The 17,503-nt window shown below is 39.9% G+C and overlaps 1 protein-coding gene across 3 annotated transcripts in view; it reads left to right on the top strand.

Moving 5' to 3' along the window:
• The window catches only part of LOC139951353 (uncharacterized), a 65,898-nt gene that overhangs the window by 25,893 nt on the left and 22,502 nt on the right, over positions 1-17,503 (top strand). For all 3 annotated transcript variants that reach the window (XM_071950210.1, XM_071950209.1, XM_071950211.1), the window contains 25 exons: positions 300-479; positions 1,108-1,380; positions 1,769-1,903; positions 2,173-2,529; positions 3,108-3,269; positions 3,920-4,042; positions 4,418-4,586; positions 4,975-5,150; positions 5,658-5,849; positions 6,029-6,250; positions 6,625-6,878; positions 7,366-7,586; positions 7,832-8,055; positions 8,184-8,330; positions 9,458-9,622; positions 10,211-10,537; positions 11,196-11,304; positions 11,783-12,060; positions 12,690-12,845; positions 13,320-13,535; positions 14,180-14,491; positions 15,337-15,549; positions 16,121-16,394; positions 16,731-16,881; positions 17,276-17,408. In XM_071950210.1, coding sequence (XP_071806311.1) covers positions 300-479; positions 1,108-1,380; positions 1,769-1,903; positions 2,173-2,529; positions 3,108-3,269; positions 3,920-4,042; positions 4,418-4,586; positions 4,975-5,150; positions 5,658-5,849; positions 6,029-6,250; positions 6,625-6,878; positions 7,366-7,586; positions 7,832-8,055; positions 8,184-8,330; positions 9,458-9,622; positions 10,211-10,537; positions 11,196-11,304; positions 11,783-12,060; positions 12,690-12,845; positions 13,320-13,535; positions 14,180-14,491; positions 15,337-15,549; positions 16,121-16,394; positions 16,731-16,881; positions 17,276-17,408 — 5,169 coding nt within the window. The remainder of the gene's footprint in view (positions 1-299; positions 480-1,107; positions 1,381-1,768; positions 1,904-2,172; positions 2,530-3,107; positions 3,270-3,919; positions 4,043-4,417; positions 4,587-4,974; positions 5,151-5,657; positions 5,850-6,028; positions 6,251-6,624; positions 6,879-7,365; positions 7,587-7,831; positions 8,056-8,183; positions 8,331-9,457; positions 9,623-10,210; positions 10,538-11,195; positions 11,305-11,782; positions 12,061-12,689; positions 12,846-13,319; positions 13,536-14,179; positions 14,492-15,336; positions 15,550-16,120; positions 16,395-16,730; positions 16,882-17,275; positions 17,409-17,503) is intronic.

Raw genomic sequence — 17,503 nt, 5'->3', positions numbered from 1 at the left:
ATGGGACTGAGTTTGCTCAACATAATAAATGTTCGATTGATACATACTCCGATAAGATAACAATAAGAACAGTGTAAAATGGGACCAGGCTAGTAGAAAAGCATGTAATCACAGTGCAAGCATGATCTCTTGCATCCTAGGGCTATATGGTTCTCATATTACTTGATGTACATACCTGCTGGGATTAACAACATTGAGTATGTATATTGTCACTTGGCCTAAGCATGTTTGCCGGGTTTGTAATGCACAATGTAGGTCCCCTTTCTCGTATTAATTTTCTTCTCCCTGGTAACCCTTAGACCAATGTGATGATTGTGACTTTGGCTGGTACTGTGACAATGAGGGCCTGACTGCACCGACAGCCCAATGCCAAGCAGGTTACTACTGCCAGAGAGGAGCGCAGAAACCAGACCCAGAGGATGGCTTTACTGGAGACATCTGCCCAATGGGATCATTCTGCATCGAGGGATCAGCGACTGGTATGTTGAGTTTTAAGCTGCTTTAATAGAAACTCATCAAAAAGTTAATTATCTTTTTCCTGGTGTAAATAGCCATCCTGTTATTATCAATTCCATTCAATTATTTATTCGTCATGAAAATCATTTCCTCGGTTTGCACACATACAAATTTATAAATATAAAATACACTATACAAATGTTAATGGTGTTTGAAGCTTTTTTTTACAAATAGTCTACTATTCATGTTTATATTTAAAGTTACTCTTACACAAATGTTCTTGAAAAGTATTGAAGCCGGACCAGGTTTGAACAACTTGACCTTTCTTATCTGATCTATGAAACTAATCATAAAAAATAAAAAAACATCTACAAGACAGGTTTGATATCTTGATACTAAAAACCTGATTTAAAAAAAAAATATTCTTCTTTTTTTCAAACAAAATTGAAAAATTGTGTAAATAGTATGAAAAACTATGAAGCCTATCCCATATGCACATTTAGATCAGCCTTTGTTCCCAATTAAATTGTCTTTATTTTTCTTCTAAGAAACAGATATCATTAAAAAAAAACATTTCTTTTCCCTGTTGATTATCAATTGCAACTGTTTTTGAACAACTTCCCCTTTCTTATCGAATTGCTCCTTATTCAGGCGAGGATTGCCCCATTGGTAGCTACGGCAACGACACAGGGCTCAAGACGTCTTCAGAGTGCCCGCTATGTGATCCTGGCTGGTTCTGTTCCACCACTGGCCTAACATCTCCCGGTACACCTTGCTTTGCTGGGTTCTACTGCACCCTAGGGGCGACCAAGGGTAACCCAGATGGGGAAGCCTTTGGGTATAAGTGCCCAGAGGGTCATTATTGCCCAACTGGTACCCCTGTACCGGTGCCCTGTATGCCTGGGACATACAATCCTGCTGTTGGTAAGTTTTCATTCCTTGCTTTTCCATCTTGCGTAATTGTTGTTGAAACTTTGATCAACACATTTCTTGTTGAAGTAATTCTTTTTTAACACAACATTTATTTCTGATGTGAAAAAAGCCAAACTCGATCATTTTGAATTTCATATCTAAAGATGTATAAATATTTTATTTTACACCTTAAAAAGTGATATGAAAGGATTCAGCATTTCAAATCTAAATTGGGGGAAGAACATATCCTCAAAAAAAAAAAACTTTTTACCAATAAAAAAACTTATGGTATAATATTTTCAATAAGTCCATATGTTCAATAAGTCCATATTTTCCCTAAGTCCATATTTTTGATAAGTCCATATTTTTTTCACCATCTCTATCTCCCTTCTGCCTCCAGGCAAGGATGATCAAAGTGACTGCAAAGCTTGTGATGGAGGTTACTACTGTCAGTACGATGGTCAACCCAACGTCACGGCGATGTGCTACGAAGGATTCTACTGTTCCGGCAACGCAAGCATTCCAAATCCTGAAGGTATGGATCCCAACCCTCTACAACCGGTTTAGAATAATAATACTAAAGGCTGAATAAAAGTTTTTAAAAGGTTTTCTTAATGAGATATGCCGAACTCACAAGGCCGGACCGCCACATCCAGGTGAGGGCTACGCTTAACTGATTTGAGCTATCGATCAAAATCAACTATCACCAGGGGCACACTGCCATCCTCCACAGTCTGTAAGGATGTAGGCATGGGTATCATGGGCTGCAAACCAAATTTATAATTTATTCAATGTTTTCCCTAGATGGAGTAACTGGTGACATCTGCCCGATCGGTCACTACTGCCCCGAAGGAATCGACAGGCCCTTACCCTGCCTCAATGCAACCTACATGAACCGCACTGGTGCTGCTGAATGCTTAGACTGTCCAGCGGGTAGCTACTGTACCAAGGGTGACCGTCCAGATCCATGCCCAGCTGGGTACTATTGCCCAATGGGTACCGGGTATGATACACGACCATGCCCTGAGGGTACTTATGGAGCATCGGAGGGTTTGAGAACGGAGAGTGAATGTTCGGCATGTACTGGAGGGAGTTATTGTGATACACCGGGGATGGATTCAGTGACTGCAGATTGCGATCCAGGTTTCTTCTGTCTGTCTGGTGAGTTTTCAAATACTTTTTTTATTTATTTATTTATTATGAGAGTAGACAAATCAGAAAGTTGCCAATGTGGTCATCTGGTTGGCCAATCAACTGGTTTTCAAACACTTAAATGATAAACCACAAAGGAAACTGACTGGGTAAAGATAGGGCTAGATAGCTCAGATGTTAGAGCACCGGAGCGTTAATCCGGAGGTCATGGGTTCAAATCCCACTCTAGTCAATTTATCTTTGTTCAACTCCAATGCTTTTGAAATTCTTGTGAGCATTGTACACTTAATTTTGTTTTCTCAACATTTTTCAATGATGCATTGCACTTGAACTTGGATCAATTTGGGTTTTTACCCTTACATCGATGTGTATTCGATCGGTACTTTTCCAAGCTCTGTGAACAAACTTCCACAGGCAAATCACTCAGGTGGGATTCAAACTAACAACCTTTCCATTGCTAGACCAGTCTTACCACTAGATCACTGAGCTAGCCATAGCAGTGGGTAGTTTATTATTAACTAATTAAAAAACCTTGGTACAGGAAAAGGACGAGAGTAGATTCAACAACTGTCTTTATTTTTTCACAGGTGTTGATGTTCGCACCCCGAATGGAATTGACAACTTGGGTTTTGGTGGGATATGTCAAGCTGGATATAAATGCCCTCAGGGTTCGGCAGCTGAGATTCCGTGCTACGCCGGATCATACGCTGGTCAAGCTCAGATGGATGATTGCGAAATCTGTCCTGAAGGTGAGTTTCTTCAGTAAACTGGCTATCCAGAGACCGATTTCACAAAGAGCTAAGAATGATCTAAAGTGCAAATCAATCGTAGTTGCTTAGTAAAGTGTGATTTTACAATAAAAATCACTATGGTAGTACTGACAATTGTCTTGCGATTAATTTTACTGTTTCATGAAATCAGTCCCAAGGTTTTTCAAAATTGTTTACAGACAAATATTTCCGAAATTATATAACAGTACCTCATTTTTCATCAGTTATCATAAATAATATGGACATGTTATCTCACTAAGTCACAGTTTGACTGAGCCCTTTAGTAACATTATCAGTGAGTAGGTATACACATTCAAACTGCGGACATGTAACAAAAGAGGACAATAGGGTCTACGGTTCGAGAAAGGTCCACTGTTGGTAAATGTGTACAAAACCAATTGGACCTGTTGCAAAAAAGGTAGATTATCAATAGGAGGTTCACGGTTGCAAGCGTATACAAGCTTGTGTGAGTTGACCAAACATTTCAAACTATTCAACTGCATGTGTATGGTTTGCCTCAAATCCTATATGCATGTGTATGGTTTGCACAAATACAGACACAATTTAACCTGTATAACAGACTAGTACATTATGACTACTATAAATATTTCTCATTTTCTCTCTTTCAGGCAAATACTGTGAGAATATAACGGTGGTTCCGTCGGACTGTCCAGCGGGTCATTATTGTCCAGATGGGACTGAGTTTAGTGACCAGTATCCATGCCAACCTGGCACCTACAACAATGCCACAGGTACAAAAAACACACAACATAAAAAGCCAATGTAGTCATGGTAGTGACTGATAAAGAACTCACTCCGCGACAGTAAAGTTAATAACATTATATCCTCTCGATCTGCTAAAGCAAAAGTAGTCCCAGCCGATTTTCTACCTTCCACCCAGATGGTGCTTAATAAGCAGGACAGTTCCTTTCAGAACTAAGCAGTTTCCCAAGTTCTGAAATCTACTCCACGGCAGTAGAATAAAAAGCAAGACCTACAAGGCTGGTTCTTTTTTCTACATAGCGTATAAGCATCCATCACTGCTGTTAGATAAAGGGCACCAACCAAAATGGTGCCATCATGATAAAGGTCCATAACCTCACCTTCTTTCTCTCTACCCTCACCAGGTCAAGGCAACGTGACGAGCTGTAAATACTGCCCACCTGGGTGGTTCTGTGAATCAGCAGGCCTCGTTGAGCCATCAGGACAATGTGATCCAGGATTCTATTGTAACGGAGGATCTGATCAGAAGAGACCATTTGATGAAGGGGAACTCGTCTCACTACCAACATCAGGGTAGGTTGGATTCTCTTGGAATGGAACTAGATTGTGATTTTTATTTCATTCATTTATTTTTGTTAATTATTATTATTTTATTTTTTTCCATTTTTTTTTTTTTTTTTCAAATTGTTTTTTTATTACTATTATTTGAAAAAAAATTGTTTAACAAAAACTATTTTTAAATTGTTATTTATTTTTTATTTATTTATTATTTGGAGGTGGGGTGGGGGCTGGTTTAAGTTGTGATCTGTAATTAGGTTTAACTTGGCTGTAATTTTCTTATTTTCTAAACTCTGTGTACTTTGACTGCAATTTATCCTTTGGCTGCAAATGTCATTTTATTTCAATGAACTGAGACAGTTTGCTAAGGTTTAACAAACTATTTTCCTATTTTATCTTCTAGATACCTGTTTCCAAATGACACCTGTCACCCAACGTTTGACTGTGTGTGCCCTGCTTTTGACATGAGCACAGGGGGTCTGTGTGGACCTGGGTACTACTGCCCAACAGGATCTCCTGCACCTCAGAACTGCAGAGGAGGGATGTACTGCGAGACACCTGGCCTGGAGGAACCTACGGGTAGGTTTAAGGGGCAATACAATCAGATAGTAATAACAATACAAGATTTATATGGCGCATAATGTGGGAGCCTCTTTGTTCAATGACAAAATATACTGAAAGCGAATGTTACCCCAAAAAGATTCAAACAACTAAGTCTTTAAAAAAAAACTTGAAATCAGCTTGGCATATATGAGAGGTAAGTCATTCCACAATGAAGGTGTATGAAGTGGACGGCCACTTGACCATAGAGTTTAATGGGAAAGTAGTTTAGGTCACTCGTCAGTAGGGATTGTCCAGTGGAGCCAAGAGGATGAACAGGAATGTGAACATGAAGTACTGTTCATACTGACTGACAATAGGGTACATTATGCACCTGAGATGGTCTGTAAAGTGACAACAGACGGAAGCACTCAATAAGAAGTAAAGATGCTGTTTTGCAATCTTATGATAATATTACTTGATCGGATTGTAAGTTCCTCTGATGATTGTCTCCCTATTGAGTATTCTCATTTTTGTTGTGTACAGGAAACTGCTCGGCCGGTTTCTACTGTAACCACACCAGCACCGTACCAGACCAATACATCTGCCCTGCTGGGCACTACTGCGAGATCGGGACAGCTGTCCCGACGCCCTGCCCGGAGGGAATGTTCAGCCGCACTGAGATGAATACCGGTCTCAACAACTGTGAGAATTGCACTGCTGGATCTTACTGTGAAGGTATAGTAGTTTTATCTCTTAAGTCCCTTATACCTATAAGTCACAATTAAATCTTGTGGTTGATTTAGCTGAGTAGCGCCATTACCGGGGTTACTGATGTTGGAGCGCTTTGGGTGTGAAAAGGGCGGTATAAAAACTGACTCTTTCTTTATATTAATTTTATTTATTTTATCTTTCAGGTGAAGGTAACGTGGAACCCGACGCAGAGTGCACCATGGGATACTACTGCCCTGGAGGTCAAACCTCAGCGACCCCATCTGACCTGAAATGCCCTCGAGGTTACTCATGCCCTCAGGGGTCGTGGGAGCCACAGCTGTGTGATAACGGTACCTACCAAGGGCAGTTAGCGCAGGGTGAATGTGATATCTGCCCCGGTGGCTCGTATTGTGACCCCTATGAAGGTGAGAATAAACTCTGTATAAAGATTATTATTATTTCAGGTGTCCTTTGAAGCAGAATTAACCATTTTCATTAACAAATGAGACCCACTCTCATCTTTCAATATCTTCATCTGGAAGGTGGACAAATCATGGACTATGAGGTTTTTTTTTTTTTTTTATAAAATAACTAGTGGTGTAACTTATTGTGTAGTCACGCTTCACTCCTAAGCTAAGAGTGGAAGATGATGAGGCATTGATGATCACCAAGAAAGGGTTTGTAAAGGACATGAGCTTTCAGTTCGACCAAACCTTCCTATAGACTAAATTAAGGACAGACATTTTTTTATTCTAGTTACAAATTCTTAATGATTTGTTTAATGTGATCTGTTCTGTAGTTGGACCGGTCATCAACCCCTCCAACTGCCCACAGGGGTACTACTGCCCGCCTGGTACCCGTGAGAACACTACCAACCCTTGTCCAGAGGGAACCTATGGGGAGACCATTGGGTATGACATCATTGATGACTGCGTTCAATGCCCTGAGAGATACTACTGTGGGACACCTGCACTCCAGGCACCCACTGCGGAATGCTACGCTGGGTATTATTGCACTAGTGGTTCCTCTAGCCCAACGCCGTATGATGACATGGTAGGTTGAGGATTTTAAAGTCTGCCGTGAAATAAGTTTCTATATTTGCGTTCTGTCACTCATAGGTGGGAGTCCATTTAGTATCGGCTGGTCCAAGTAGACAGAACAGATAGAACATGTCTGGTACTGTAGTTGGCTGGATTCGAACTGGGTGCTTGGTGCAGACTAGCTACTGTTCCCACCTGACTAGTTAAATAAGTCACCATTGTTTTAATAACTTTGGTAAACAAGACCCCAAATTCTTTTCCAGGACAAGATAAACAAGTGTCTGTATTTGCCTTTTGTCATCTCCACTTTATGTACCTAGTGATGAGAAATTTAAGAGTAGAGCCATAGATTGTTTGTGTAAACTTAAGAAAGATACAAGCAATTTTCATCTGAATACAGTTTCTACTTGCTGAGAAAACAGCGCACAAAGAGAACAAGATAAAGAATCAAGTTCATTAGTTTGCAATCTACACAAAATTTACATTAACTTTTTGTTTAGGTGGACCCTGATAACAACTCTACGTTCACCGGTAACGATGTCTGCCCTATCGGCTACTACTGCACCAACGGCACAGCTTACCCAGAACCATGTCCTCCCGGAACGTTCTCTACCAACACACGGGTTACGTCAGTCGACGGCTGTGAAGACTGCCCACGAGGGCGCTATTGTAATATGCAAGGTTTTGTCAAGGTGGACTCTGCACCGGATTGCGCTCCTGGGTGAGTTAGAGACAGAACACTGGCAGCAAATAGCTTAGTAGGATTTGAGCCCACATCCTTGTGATTGCAAGTCGTGCAGTTCCAACTTGTTATTTATTTTTTTATTCTTTTTTTAACCACTTGTTCTTTTCAGAATCAACACTACTCAAAAGAGATATTCACACAGTGTTACCGAAAACCTCTCCTATAAGTTTAACCTCCACCATTCAAAGTTTCACATTCTACTTTTTTCTTATTCTCCGCAGCTATGTCTGTACAGGAGGCAGTACAACCCCAACACCCGCGGCAGACTCTGGTATGGGCTACCCATGCCCAGCCGGTCACTATTGCCCAGAGGGTACCCTAAGTGAGCTTGGATGTCCAGTGGGGACATACCAGAGTAACACCGGTCAATCCAACTGCACCCTGTGTCCTGATGGTCTGATGTGTGAAACGGTCAACTTGACCGCTCCATCCGAGTGCAAAACAGGTACCAATTTCATTTTTTATTTGTATTTGTATTTGTATTTTTTTTCAGTAGACGTGCCTAGCATTTCGTGAAATCGGCTACAGGAAGATTTTTAAATTAACCGTTGACCTCTTATTTGACCCGTACAGGTCACTACTGCCAAGAGGGTTCCCCTCTTCCAATCCCTTGCCCACCAGGAACGTTCAACAACATTACCTCATTGAGTCTGGAGGAACAGTGTACAGACTGCATACCTGGAATGTACTGTGAGGGACCTGGTAACAGCTACCCAACTGGTAAGCTATAAGTTTACTTCATCTTAAAGTTTTATGTCGCAGTCTAGAGCACTGGATTCCAGTTCAGGTCATAGGATGTACCTTTGGCTATTACTTTAATTATTACTTAAACAAAATATTGACCATAAGAACTTATTTTGTATTTAGAAGCACTGCAGCTGTTGGTTGTGTACAAAATGTTTGAGAAACGATTCTTAATGTGGTTTAAGAGAAAGGGATTCCAAACTATGTCAATCAGAGATCAGATTTTTTTGTAATTACAGAATATTATGTCCTGCTTGGACATAACTGCAGCGGCATACTTTGTTTATAGCCATTGGACACTTTCGGTAAATAGTATTGTCCAAGGCCCACTCTTGGTGTATCACAACTTATATATAAAAAAACAAACCTGTGAAAATTTAGGCTCAATCGGTCATTGGAGTCAGGAGAAAATAAAGGGAAAACCCACCCTTGTTACCGCAGGTTTCGACGTGTCATGACATGTAAATCCGTAAATCTCGATATCGAGAATTGATATTGTTTTAAAGTTTTCTCAAAAAGTAAAGCATTTCATGGAATAATAGTTCAGAGAAGTCTTTTACCATTACCTCTGTAAACCCTGTAAGTTATTTGTAAATATGTGAACTTTTTTATTCGAAAGGGTCCAATGGCTTTAAAGAGGTATAAGGTATGCTTTGCCTTTTAAAAGTGAACGCAGTAAGTCATGGCACATGTTATTTGATTTTCTCTGTTCTCCAAAGTGTAATGCTGTGCGGATTCTTAGCTCATGATATCCCAGACTGGAACATTCCACGTATCAAAGAGGGGAACAAGCCCCAGAGATGTGTATATATTTCTTGGAGGGGTTGAACATTAGCTTCACTCGTAAAGTTTGCTACATGTGAAATTGTATTTAAGCTGCGCTGTAGCCTTTTTTTTAATAAGCATAATTTTGTTGTGCTAAGCTAGTTTTTGTTCTTAAGCAGCTATGTTTGCACTTCAAATCTGACAGTCCGTTTATTTTCCCTCCAAACCACTAATGAATGCAGGTCTGTAGCAACATTAGACTATAAGATTAAGCCATGTTTGTTCCCCATACAATGCTTCAAGTCTGACTGTCTTTTTGTTTTCCCTCTAACTATCAGGTCTCTGTAACGCAGGCTATTACTGCCAAGGTAGAGCAGAAACAAAGATTCCTGTAGCCACCATGGACTATCCAGAGAATGGTCCATGCCCTGCTGGATTCTACTGTGATGAAGGAATACCAGCCCCAACACAGTGCCCTGTGGGCACAGTTCGCAGAGTAGAGGGTAAGTTCAGCTTTCTCCAGAAGACGATCAGAGCATACTGATCGAAATGTTGAGTTGAAACCAAAGGTTCTTTTCAGAATCACCCCAAGTCATTTAGAGATAGTCATTACATGGTGTTACCGCAAACCTTTCCATATCGTATTTCCACCATGCAAAGTTTCAAATCCTACTTAAGTGCAGCATTAGTATTTTGAAAATCCTGGATTGGCCTGTCAGGTTAATAATACAAGCATAAATTGTGTAAGAAAATATATAGTGGTAAACTTGCAAGTACAACTATTTAATAATCTCTTTGAGGAGCAGTGTTGGGTCTTAAAAGAGCACTTTGTGGATTCTAAGTATGAATTAAATCTTAACTACAATGTATGCAGTCGGCAAAGCATCTTAATGGAAACATCGCATTAACTTTTTGTAGAGAAAAAATGAAGAAATTTCAGTTCTAGACGTTGGAGGAACACTCATGCAGCCATGTAGGGACTGAAAAATACGTGATTGAAATAGCGATTTAGACTGTTTCTGAGAATCCTTGGCCTCACAAAACCGAACAAGTCAATAACTAAATAACCCTTTTCCTTGGTACCCATCCAGGAGCCTCGTCAATCGATGACTGCTCACCATGTCCAGGAGGTTTCTACTGCGAGGACCCTGGTCAGATCGACCCCACTGGTCCTTGCAGCGCCGGCTTCTACTGCCCCGCTAACGAGTCCATCACCAACCCAGCGCCAATCGGACTAGAGTGTCCAATCGGTCACTACTGTACCAACCAGACCACAACACCTACTCCATGCTCAGTGGGGACGTACCAACCTAATATTGGGAGGGACTCATGTATTGACTGCCAGGCTGGGTTTTATTGTGAGAGTGCTCTGTTCCCGGACCCCAAGCCGTGCCCAGCATATCACTATTGCCCTGCAGGTAATTCTTTATAATGACCTCCTCATTGGTTTTTCAAAACCATAAAAAAAATTAGACTTGCATCTACGATGTTTGTTTTCCTTAGTGTTTTAACCAAACTTGTGACTTTCATGTAATCCTTTCTACTAATTTCAATCCAAACTATAAGCCCATCTAGAGGAGGAACAGATGTCAACACACTTTCAAGGGTTAAAACTTAGAACGCTTTAAACCTGGGCCCAATTTCATAGAGCTGCTAAGCACAAAAATTTGCTTAGCATGAAAATTCTTCCTCGATATAAAGCAGGATTACATGTACCAACAAAATTTTCACGTGATTATCAGGTTAAAGCAAACAACAGCTGAATACCAGTAGCAAGCAATATGCAGCAAATTGAAATTTGGTTGGTAATCCTGTAAAACCAAGGAAGAAATTTCATGCTTAGCAAATTTTTGTGCTGAGCAGCTCTATGAAATTGGACCTTGGACTTTACAGTCACTAAACCACAAATCACAGTGGGGTAGCCTTGAAAGCAAAGTACTAGTTTGTAGTAATTACATTTTGTAGGTCATGATTAAAATTAAACATTTGGAAGTTGTTCCTTATACAAAAAGTAGACACAGTCTTTTTTTTTTTTTAATATTATTGACCCGTGGCTTTCTTATATTTTCACTCCAGCAACAAGGTACCCTATCACTTGCGCCAACGGCACCTTTACGTATGACACTGATGAAGGTTTGAAGGAGCAATATGAATGTCTACCATGCTTAGCAGGAAGCTACTGTAGGTAAGTACTTGCGCCTCCATACCCAAGCCTACATCCTTACAGACTGTGAAAGGAGTAACCCTATTTCAGCCCTAGGAGTAGGTGGCTCCTAGTGGATGATACCCATGCCTACATTCTTACAGACTGTGAAAGGAGTAACCCTATTTCAGCCCTAGGAGTAGGTGGCTCCTAGTGGATGATACCCATGCCTACATTCTTACAGACTGTGAAAGGAGTAACCCTATTTCAGCCCTAGGAGTAGGTGGCTCCTAGTGGATGATACCCATGCCTACATTCTTACAGACTGTGAAAGGAGTAACCCTATTTCAGCCCTAAGAGTAGGTGGCAACGTGTCCCTAGTGGCGGTTGATTTGGGTCGATAGCCCAAGTGTTGCCCTCACCTTGAAGTGGCCATCCAGGCTCGTGAATAGGTGATACCTCCTAAAAATATACTTTGAAAACAGGTTGTGAACATTTTTTGGATTTTATTCCTTTGCAGGGGTGGTCAACTTCAAGGTAACTGTTCCGAGGGCTACTTCTGTCTGAGCCAGAGCTACGATTACACCCCCGATGGTCTCCTACCAGACGTGGATAACTTTGACGAGGCCCAGTGCCCACCGAACACAACCTGCGCCGGCCCCTGCCCTCCTGGTCACTACTGTCCGGCTGGGATTGTGGACCCCGTACCCTGTAAGAATAATACCTGGAGACCGGATGAGTTTGGGAGCAGAGTGGAGGATTGTGAACCCTGCCCAGCTGGAGAACACTGCTTAGAGGGTAAGTGGTTTTTAGCAATTATCAAATCCACCTAGGTCCAATTTAAAAGACATGCTTAAGCCTGAAAAATAGCTAAGCACAACTAACTTCTGCTTACCAGAATAAGGTTACCGGCTACCATGCCACATGTACAATTAGTAAGTGGTGTCCAGCTCATTTCTGCTAAGCAGGGAGATGAAGGCAACATTTTCTGCTTAAGTAGCTCTTTGAAACTGGGCCCTGCTAAATCTAGTAGGCTCATAATTTCCATAGGTGTTGCACTCAAGTTTTTACCAAACTAATGGTAAGAAAATTGATTAAAATGATATTATTATTATTATTATTATTATTATTATTATTATTATTATTATTATTATTATTATTATTATTATTATTATTATTATTATTATTATTATTATTATTATTATTATTATTATTATTATTATTATTTTGTTTTTGTTTTTGTTTTTTGCTCTTTTTTTTCTTCTGTTTTTGGGGGAAAAGTTCCTTTGGAGAAAATTTTTGCCAAGTGTAGGGTGATGCGAAGTAAATACTGTGGTACATGTATATCAAACCAAATATCAACGCACATTTAGTGTTTAGGCTACATTTTTGACGTGATGTTTGTATTCTGGTATTTCTTTTTTTAGGAGACCCCATCTTGTACCCATGTCCACTTGGTCATTATTGCGAGGAAGGTATTGGTCCAGTAGAGTGCCCCATCTATCATTATAGAGACGTTGTAGGAGCAGCTAGTGAAGGAGACTGCTATGATTGTAAGGCTGGCTTCTACTGCCAAGAAACCGGTAAGCATTAATTGGTTTTCATACGAAGGTATAGGAGATTTCAAAGTAGCTTAGCAGAAGTATTAACTTGCAATATCTTCTGGATTGCCATGGTATTGTGCACTGTTGAGTTAAAAAAAAAAAAGTAACAACAAGTATTTGAAACCTTCAACTAGTTTGATGATCAGCTGTTAACAGAACACCTTTCCAACGATCTGATTGTGCTTCACAAATACGACTGTAAATGATCCATTAAAACCTGCAAATATTAATTGACTGAAATTAATCCTTTGAGGGTAATGGGCAAATTTAGGCACTATTTCTCCGCTTGGTCTTTGAAAGGGGAATTTTTGTAATACTTCTAATGAAATTGTAGGACAAACAGTCCAGTTGTTTGTTGTTTTAATTTGGTTTAAATGCTAAAAGAGAGAAAGCATTGAAGAAGCAGAATTGTTCACGAATTGTTTTCTAAAATGTTTCAATCTTTTCTTACAGGAATGACAAATTCCTCCTTTTTGCCTTGCTACGAGGGTCACTACTGCGAAGAGGGTACTACTGAACCGCAGCCGTGTACCGGTGGGCGCATGAGTACCACTACAGGACGCGTCAGCAATGAAGACTGCCCTCTATGTACACCGGGATACTACTGTCCGAATGATACGATTAATATACATGGGATACCGTGCAGACCTACTTATGAATGCCCAGAAGGTTCGTTAATCACATCAAAGTCACTTTTTTATCATTTTTGTAAATAATAAAATGAGTAGGGTAGATTGCCTTATACATATCCATTTATAACAAAAAGAGGAGCAAAGGTTTAAGGGAAGGGATACATATGCTGTCAATTTGATAGGGCCTATTATTCATTTTGAATTATTGTGATTTATGCAACATTGAAATAAATCTATATCTCTTAGTGGAGAAAAGTTGTATCTTGGTTTTGGATAATAGCGTATTCTGCACTTGAGAAAACATAATGCACTTTTTGGTAGCGTTGTTTCTTGCACCAGACAAGCATCATTCAAAAACACATCTTACTTTGTGATTACATTTCATGTTCACAAGTAAAGCTATGTGCACAGAACATATCTTGATTTTGTAAAAATGGACAAGGAGTTTCAAACTTTTTTATGTCTGTCTGGTTGCTGTTATTTTTCACAGATGAAAATAATAATCCAGCTCTTTGATCTATTTCTTAAGTGCTGTTTTAGTTAAATGTTTTATATTTTCATTACAATTGATATTGGCCAACGTTTTTATAGTAGCCTCAAAACAATGGACTTAGTGTATTCATGTTTTCTGCTTACCAACTTGATGACCTTTGACCTTATATCACCCTCTCAATCCCATAGGAGCTGCAATAGAAGTCACCTGCCGTCCAGGCCACTACTGTGAAGGTGTGACCGGTGACCCCCCTATATGCCCTGGTGGGTATTACTGCCCACTTGGCTCCAGCGCCTACACCCAGTGTTTCTATCCCAAGTATTGCCCAGAGGGTAGCGAGGTACCCCTAGAGTGCCCACTGGGTAGCCGGGCGATGAATCATGCTGGGATACGAGTCTACTCTAACGAGAGCTGTAATCTGTGCCCCGCTGGGACATATGGGAATCATACCGAGAGGTTTGAGTGTGCGCAGTGTATTGAAGGATACTATTGTCCTATAGGTAAGCCCTTTATGCAATCAATCAATCAATCAATCAATCAATCAATCAATCAATCAATCAATCAATCAATCAATCAATCAATCAATCAATCAATCAATCAGAGGGAATTTATATAGCACCAAAATCAACCAAAGTTGTTCAAAGGTGCTCAAGACAGTTGGATGAAATTAATTTTGATACACTTGTTGGAATAGAAAACATTTGAGGAGTTTCTTGAAAATGTAAAATAGTGTTAGCATCAGGATGTGGTTAGGGAGAGTGTTCCATTCTATTGGTCCAAAAGAATGACCAAACTACTTCAGGAGTTTAATTATTAAAGAAAAAGAATAGACCCCTTGCAATACGCCAAATGCTACTGGAACAATGATGTCACATGCACGTTTTTATGCACAAATAACACTTAACTATTAAAAAATCTATTCAATTCGCTGCCAGCAGCAGGATTACATGAACAGTTACATAACGAAAAATTTGAATAAAACATTACATTGATAATTAACTTGGCCTTAAATCTTACGCACAAAACAGTTATCGTCCAATGATCTACCTCCTTTAGCCTCATCAATGGGGGCGCTTTTTGACCTCAGTGAGTGGGCTTTTTGAGAGTAAGACGTCATATGCAAGGAATCTATTAGCTGTTGCAAACTGCTTACCAACCAAAAGAACCTAAGAAATATTGAATGGCCTGATGTCCTTACTTGAAGGCTTAATGACAATGCAACAAGTTGAAAGAGATAAAAAGAGAAAGAGACAGAAAGCACAATGAAAAGCAAGGAAGGAACAAATTATAAATTTAATTATTGCTTTTCTCAACAATTTATCCTCTATCTCTCTCTGTCTCTAAGGTACTGGAAACCCAGAGAACTTCCCTTGTCCCATCGGGTACTACTGCCCCGCTGGGTCTGGTGAACCATTCCCCTGCCCGGCCGGGTTATACGGTAACATCATCAAGGCAATAAGATCAGATCAATGTCAACCATGCCCAGCTAATACCTTCAATAATATGCTGGGCCAGAAGGCGTGTCGACCGTGTGGAAGCTCAGCAGCCGCACAAGAAGGTGGGTTTTGTCTATCCTTCCATGTGTTTTGGATACTGTTCGTAAAAACTCTTGAAATCTATAAATCAAGAAGTTACAAAAGCTGGAAATGCCTCATTTTCAACATGCCTCTTGACAATTTGTCTACACTGACTCTCGCGCCTTAGTTTATATTGCATTTTTTCTGTATCTGATCTGTAGGTGTTTGGGCTTCAGCCAAACACCTCTCCTTAAGTTTTTTAAAAGTTTTTTAAAAGTTTTTTAAAAGTTTTAATCCTCTTCTGACAAACTTGAGTCCACAACATAACTCAAGATTGAAACTGAATTGATCCTTGAAACTCTACGTATACATAAACCCAACAAAAAGACTGTACTCAGGCTGTGTCAGGGTCACTGTTCCCTTGAGCCGGGACTCTGGCCTACGTACAGCAATGGAGGAACCACAAGTTTGGAGGGCCATCATCCGATGCTCCACATCGACTGAATGAATAAATGAAAGATATACTTTACAAACGTAAACACTTAGCTTTTGAGATGTTACAAACACTCAATGTCTAGTTTTTACTATTATTTTTGTTCCTTTTCTTGGCAGGGAGTGTAACCTGTGATTGTACAGGTAAATATCGCTCCTTCCAGACCACCAGTGGATCCTGTGTCTGCTGGTCTGGGTATGTCTTCTACAATGAAGTCGACCTATCGGAGACTGAAGGCAACAATGATGGAGATTGCCAGCTTAAGGTGGATGACCGTTGTGAGCTCAGCCAGGCGCGTGACGCCAGTGAACGCAAATGTGTGGATCCGGGTACTTATGACTGTACAGTGATGTGCGGAGCTGATGATGGAACCTTTGATGTGGATCTTGGAAGGTTAGAGTTTTTTTTATTTTTTTTTATTTTACCTTTTTTTATTATCTTTTTTTAACCAAGCAAAATATTAAGTCTTACTTCCCATTTGCAGCTAGTTTCCTGCTGATGTTTGCTTAGCAGAAAGTTTTAAGCAATAACACCTGCTTAAGCAGCTTCTGTATAATTTGTGCTATTTCTTTAGGACGAGTACTTTGATATGAGAAAAAAGCACCTTTAATTAATAATTAAAAAAGATTTTGTATAAAAAACCATTAATTTGCGTTAGGCTGTTTTGGCTCTGATGGGCCTTGCAGCTGGTACTAATTTTCTTATTTTTTTTTTTCTTCTGTCTTGTAGATGCACCTGTAATACTTACGTAGCTCCAGAGGAGATTTGTGACTCTAGCTGTGAGCAGACCAAACCAACAGTACAGGGAAGTCTGAGTTCATCTGGACAGCTCGTTGTTACTAGTACAGCTAATGACGACAGTGGAGACACAATAACCATGGTGAGATTTATTTCATTTCATTTCATTTTCTTCGCCTAATCTTATCTCGAGTTAGGATCAGTAATTTAGAACTAGAACTAGTTTTTAACAACTCCTAACGAGTCCTGGGACTAGTCCTAAGTTAGGACTATCTTTGTGAAATTGACTACTGGAAAATCATGGAAATCATTTATCCCTAACCCTTTTCTGTGTGCGTTCTGCCCCCTCTCTCTCTCCTTTGCTTTCAATTTGAAAGCCTCTGTTACACTTGTATATCTGTTTATGTTTGTTGTGTTGTCATTCAGCTTTCGAAAAGACTCTTTCAAGGTCAAAACATCAGGCCCATAACTATTTTTTGCACACAGAGTGAAAAACTAAATCTAACAATATACCACTTTGTTTTATATTTTTGCAGCCTGTTCCCAATGTGATCGGTCCGAGTGTTCACACCTCAGGAACTAAAAACATCCAGATCGTTTCATTTGAGTCTACTGGAGCCATGGGTCATATCGTATCAGATATGGCTGATCTACAGCAGCTAATCCTTGGTAAGTTACTGATTCCATCCTCCTTCAACCCCAACTTAAGTTTGACTTTCTTTAAACAACGTGGTTAACAAATTTAATAAACCTATATCAAATAG

This window comes from Asterias amurensis, chromosome 19 (assembly GCF_032118995.1).
Source record: "Asterias amurensis chromosome 19, ASM3211899v1".
Lineage (NCBI taxonomy): Eukaryota > Metazoa > Echinodermata > Asteroidea > Forcipulatida > Asteriidae > Asterias > Asterias amurensis.
This window is presented reverse-complemented; position numbering and strand designations above follow the sequence as displayed.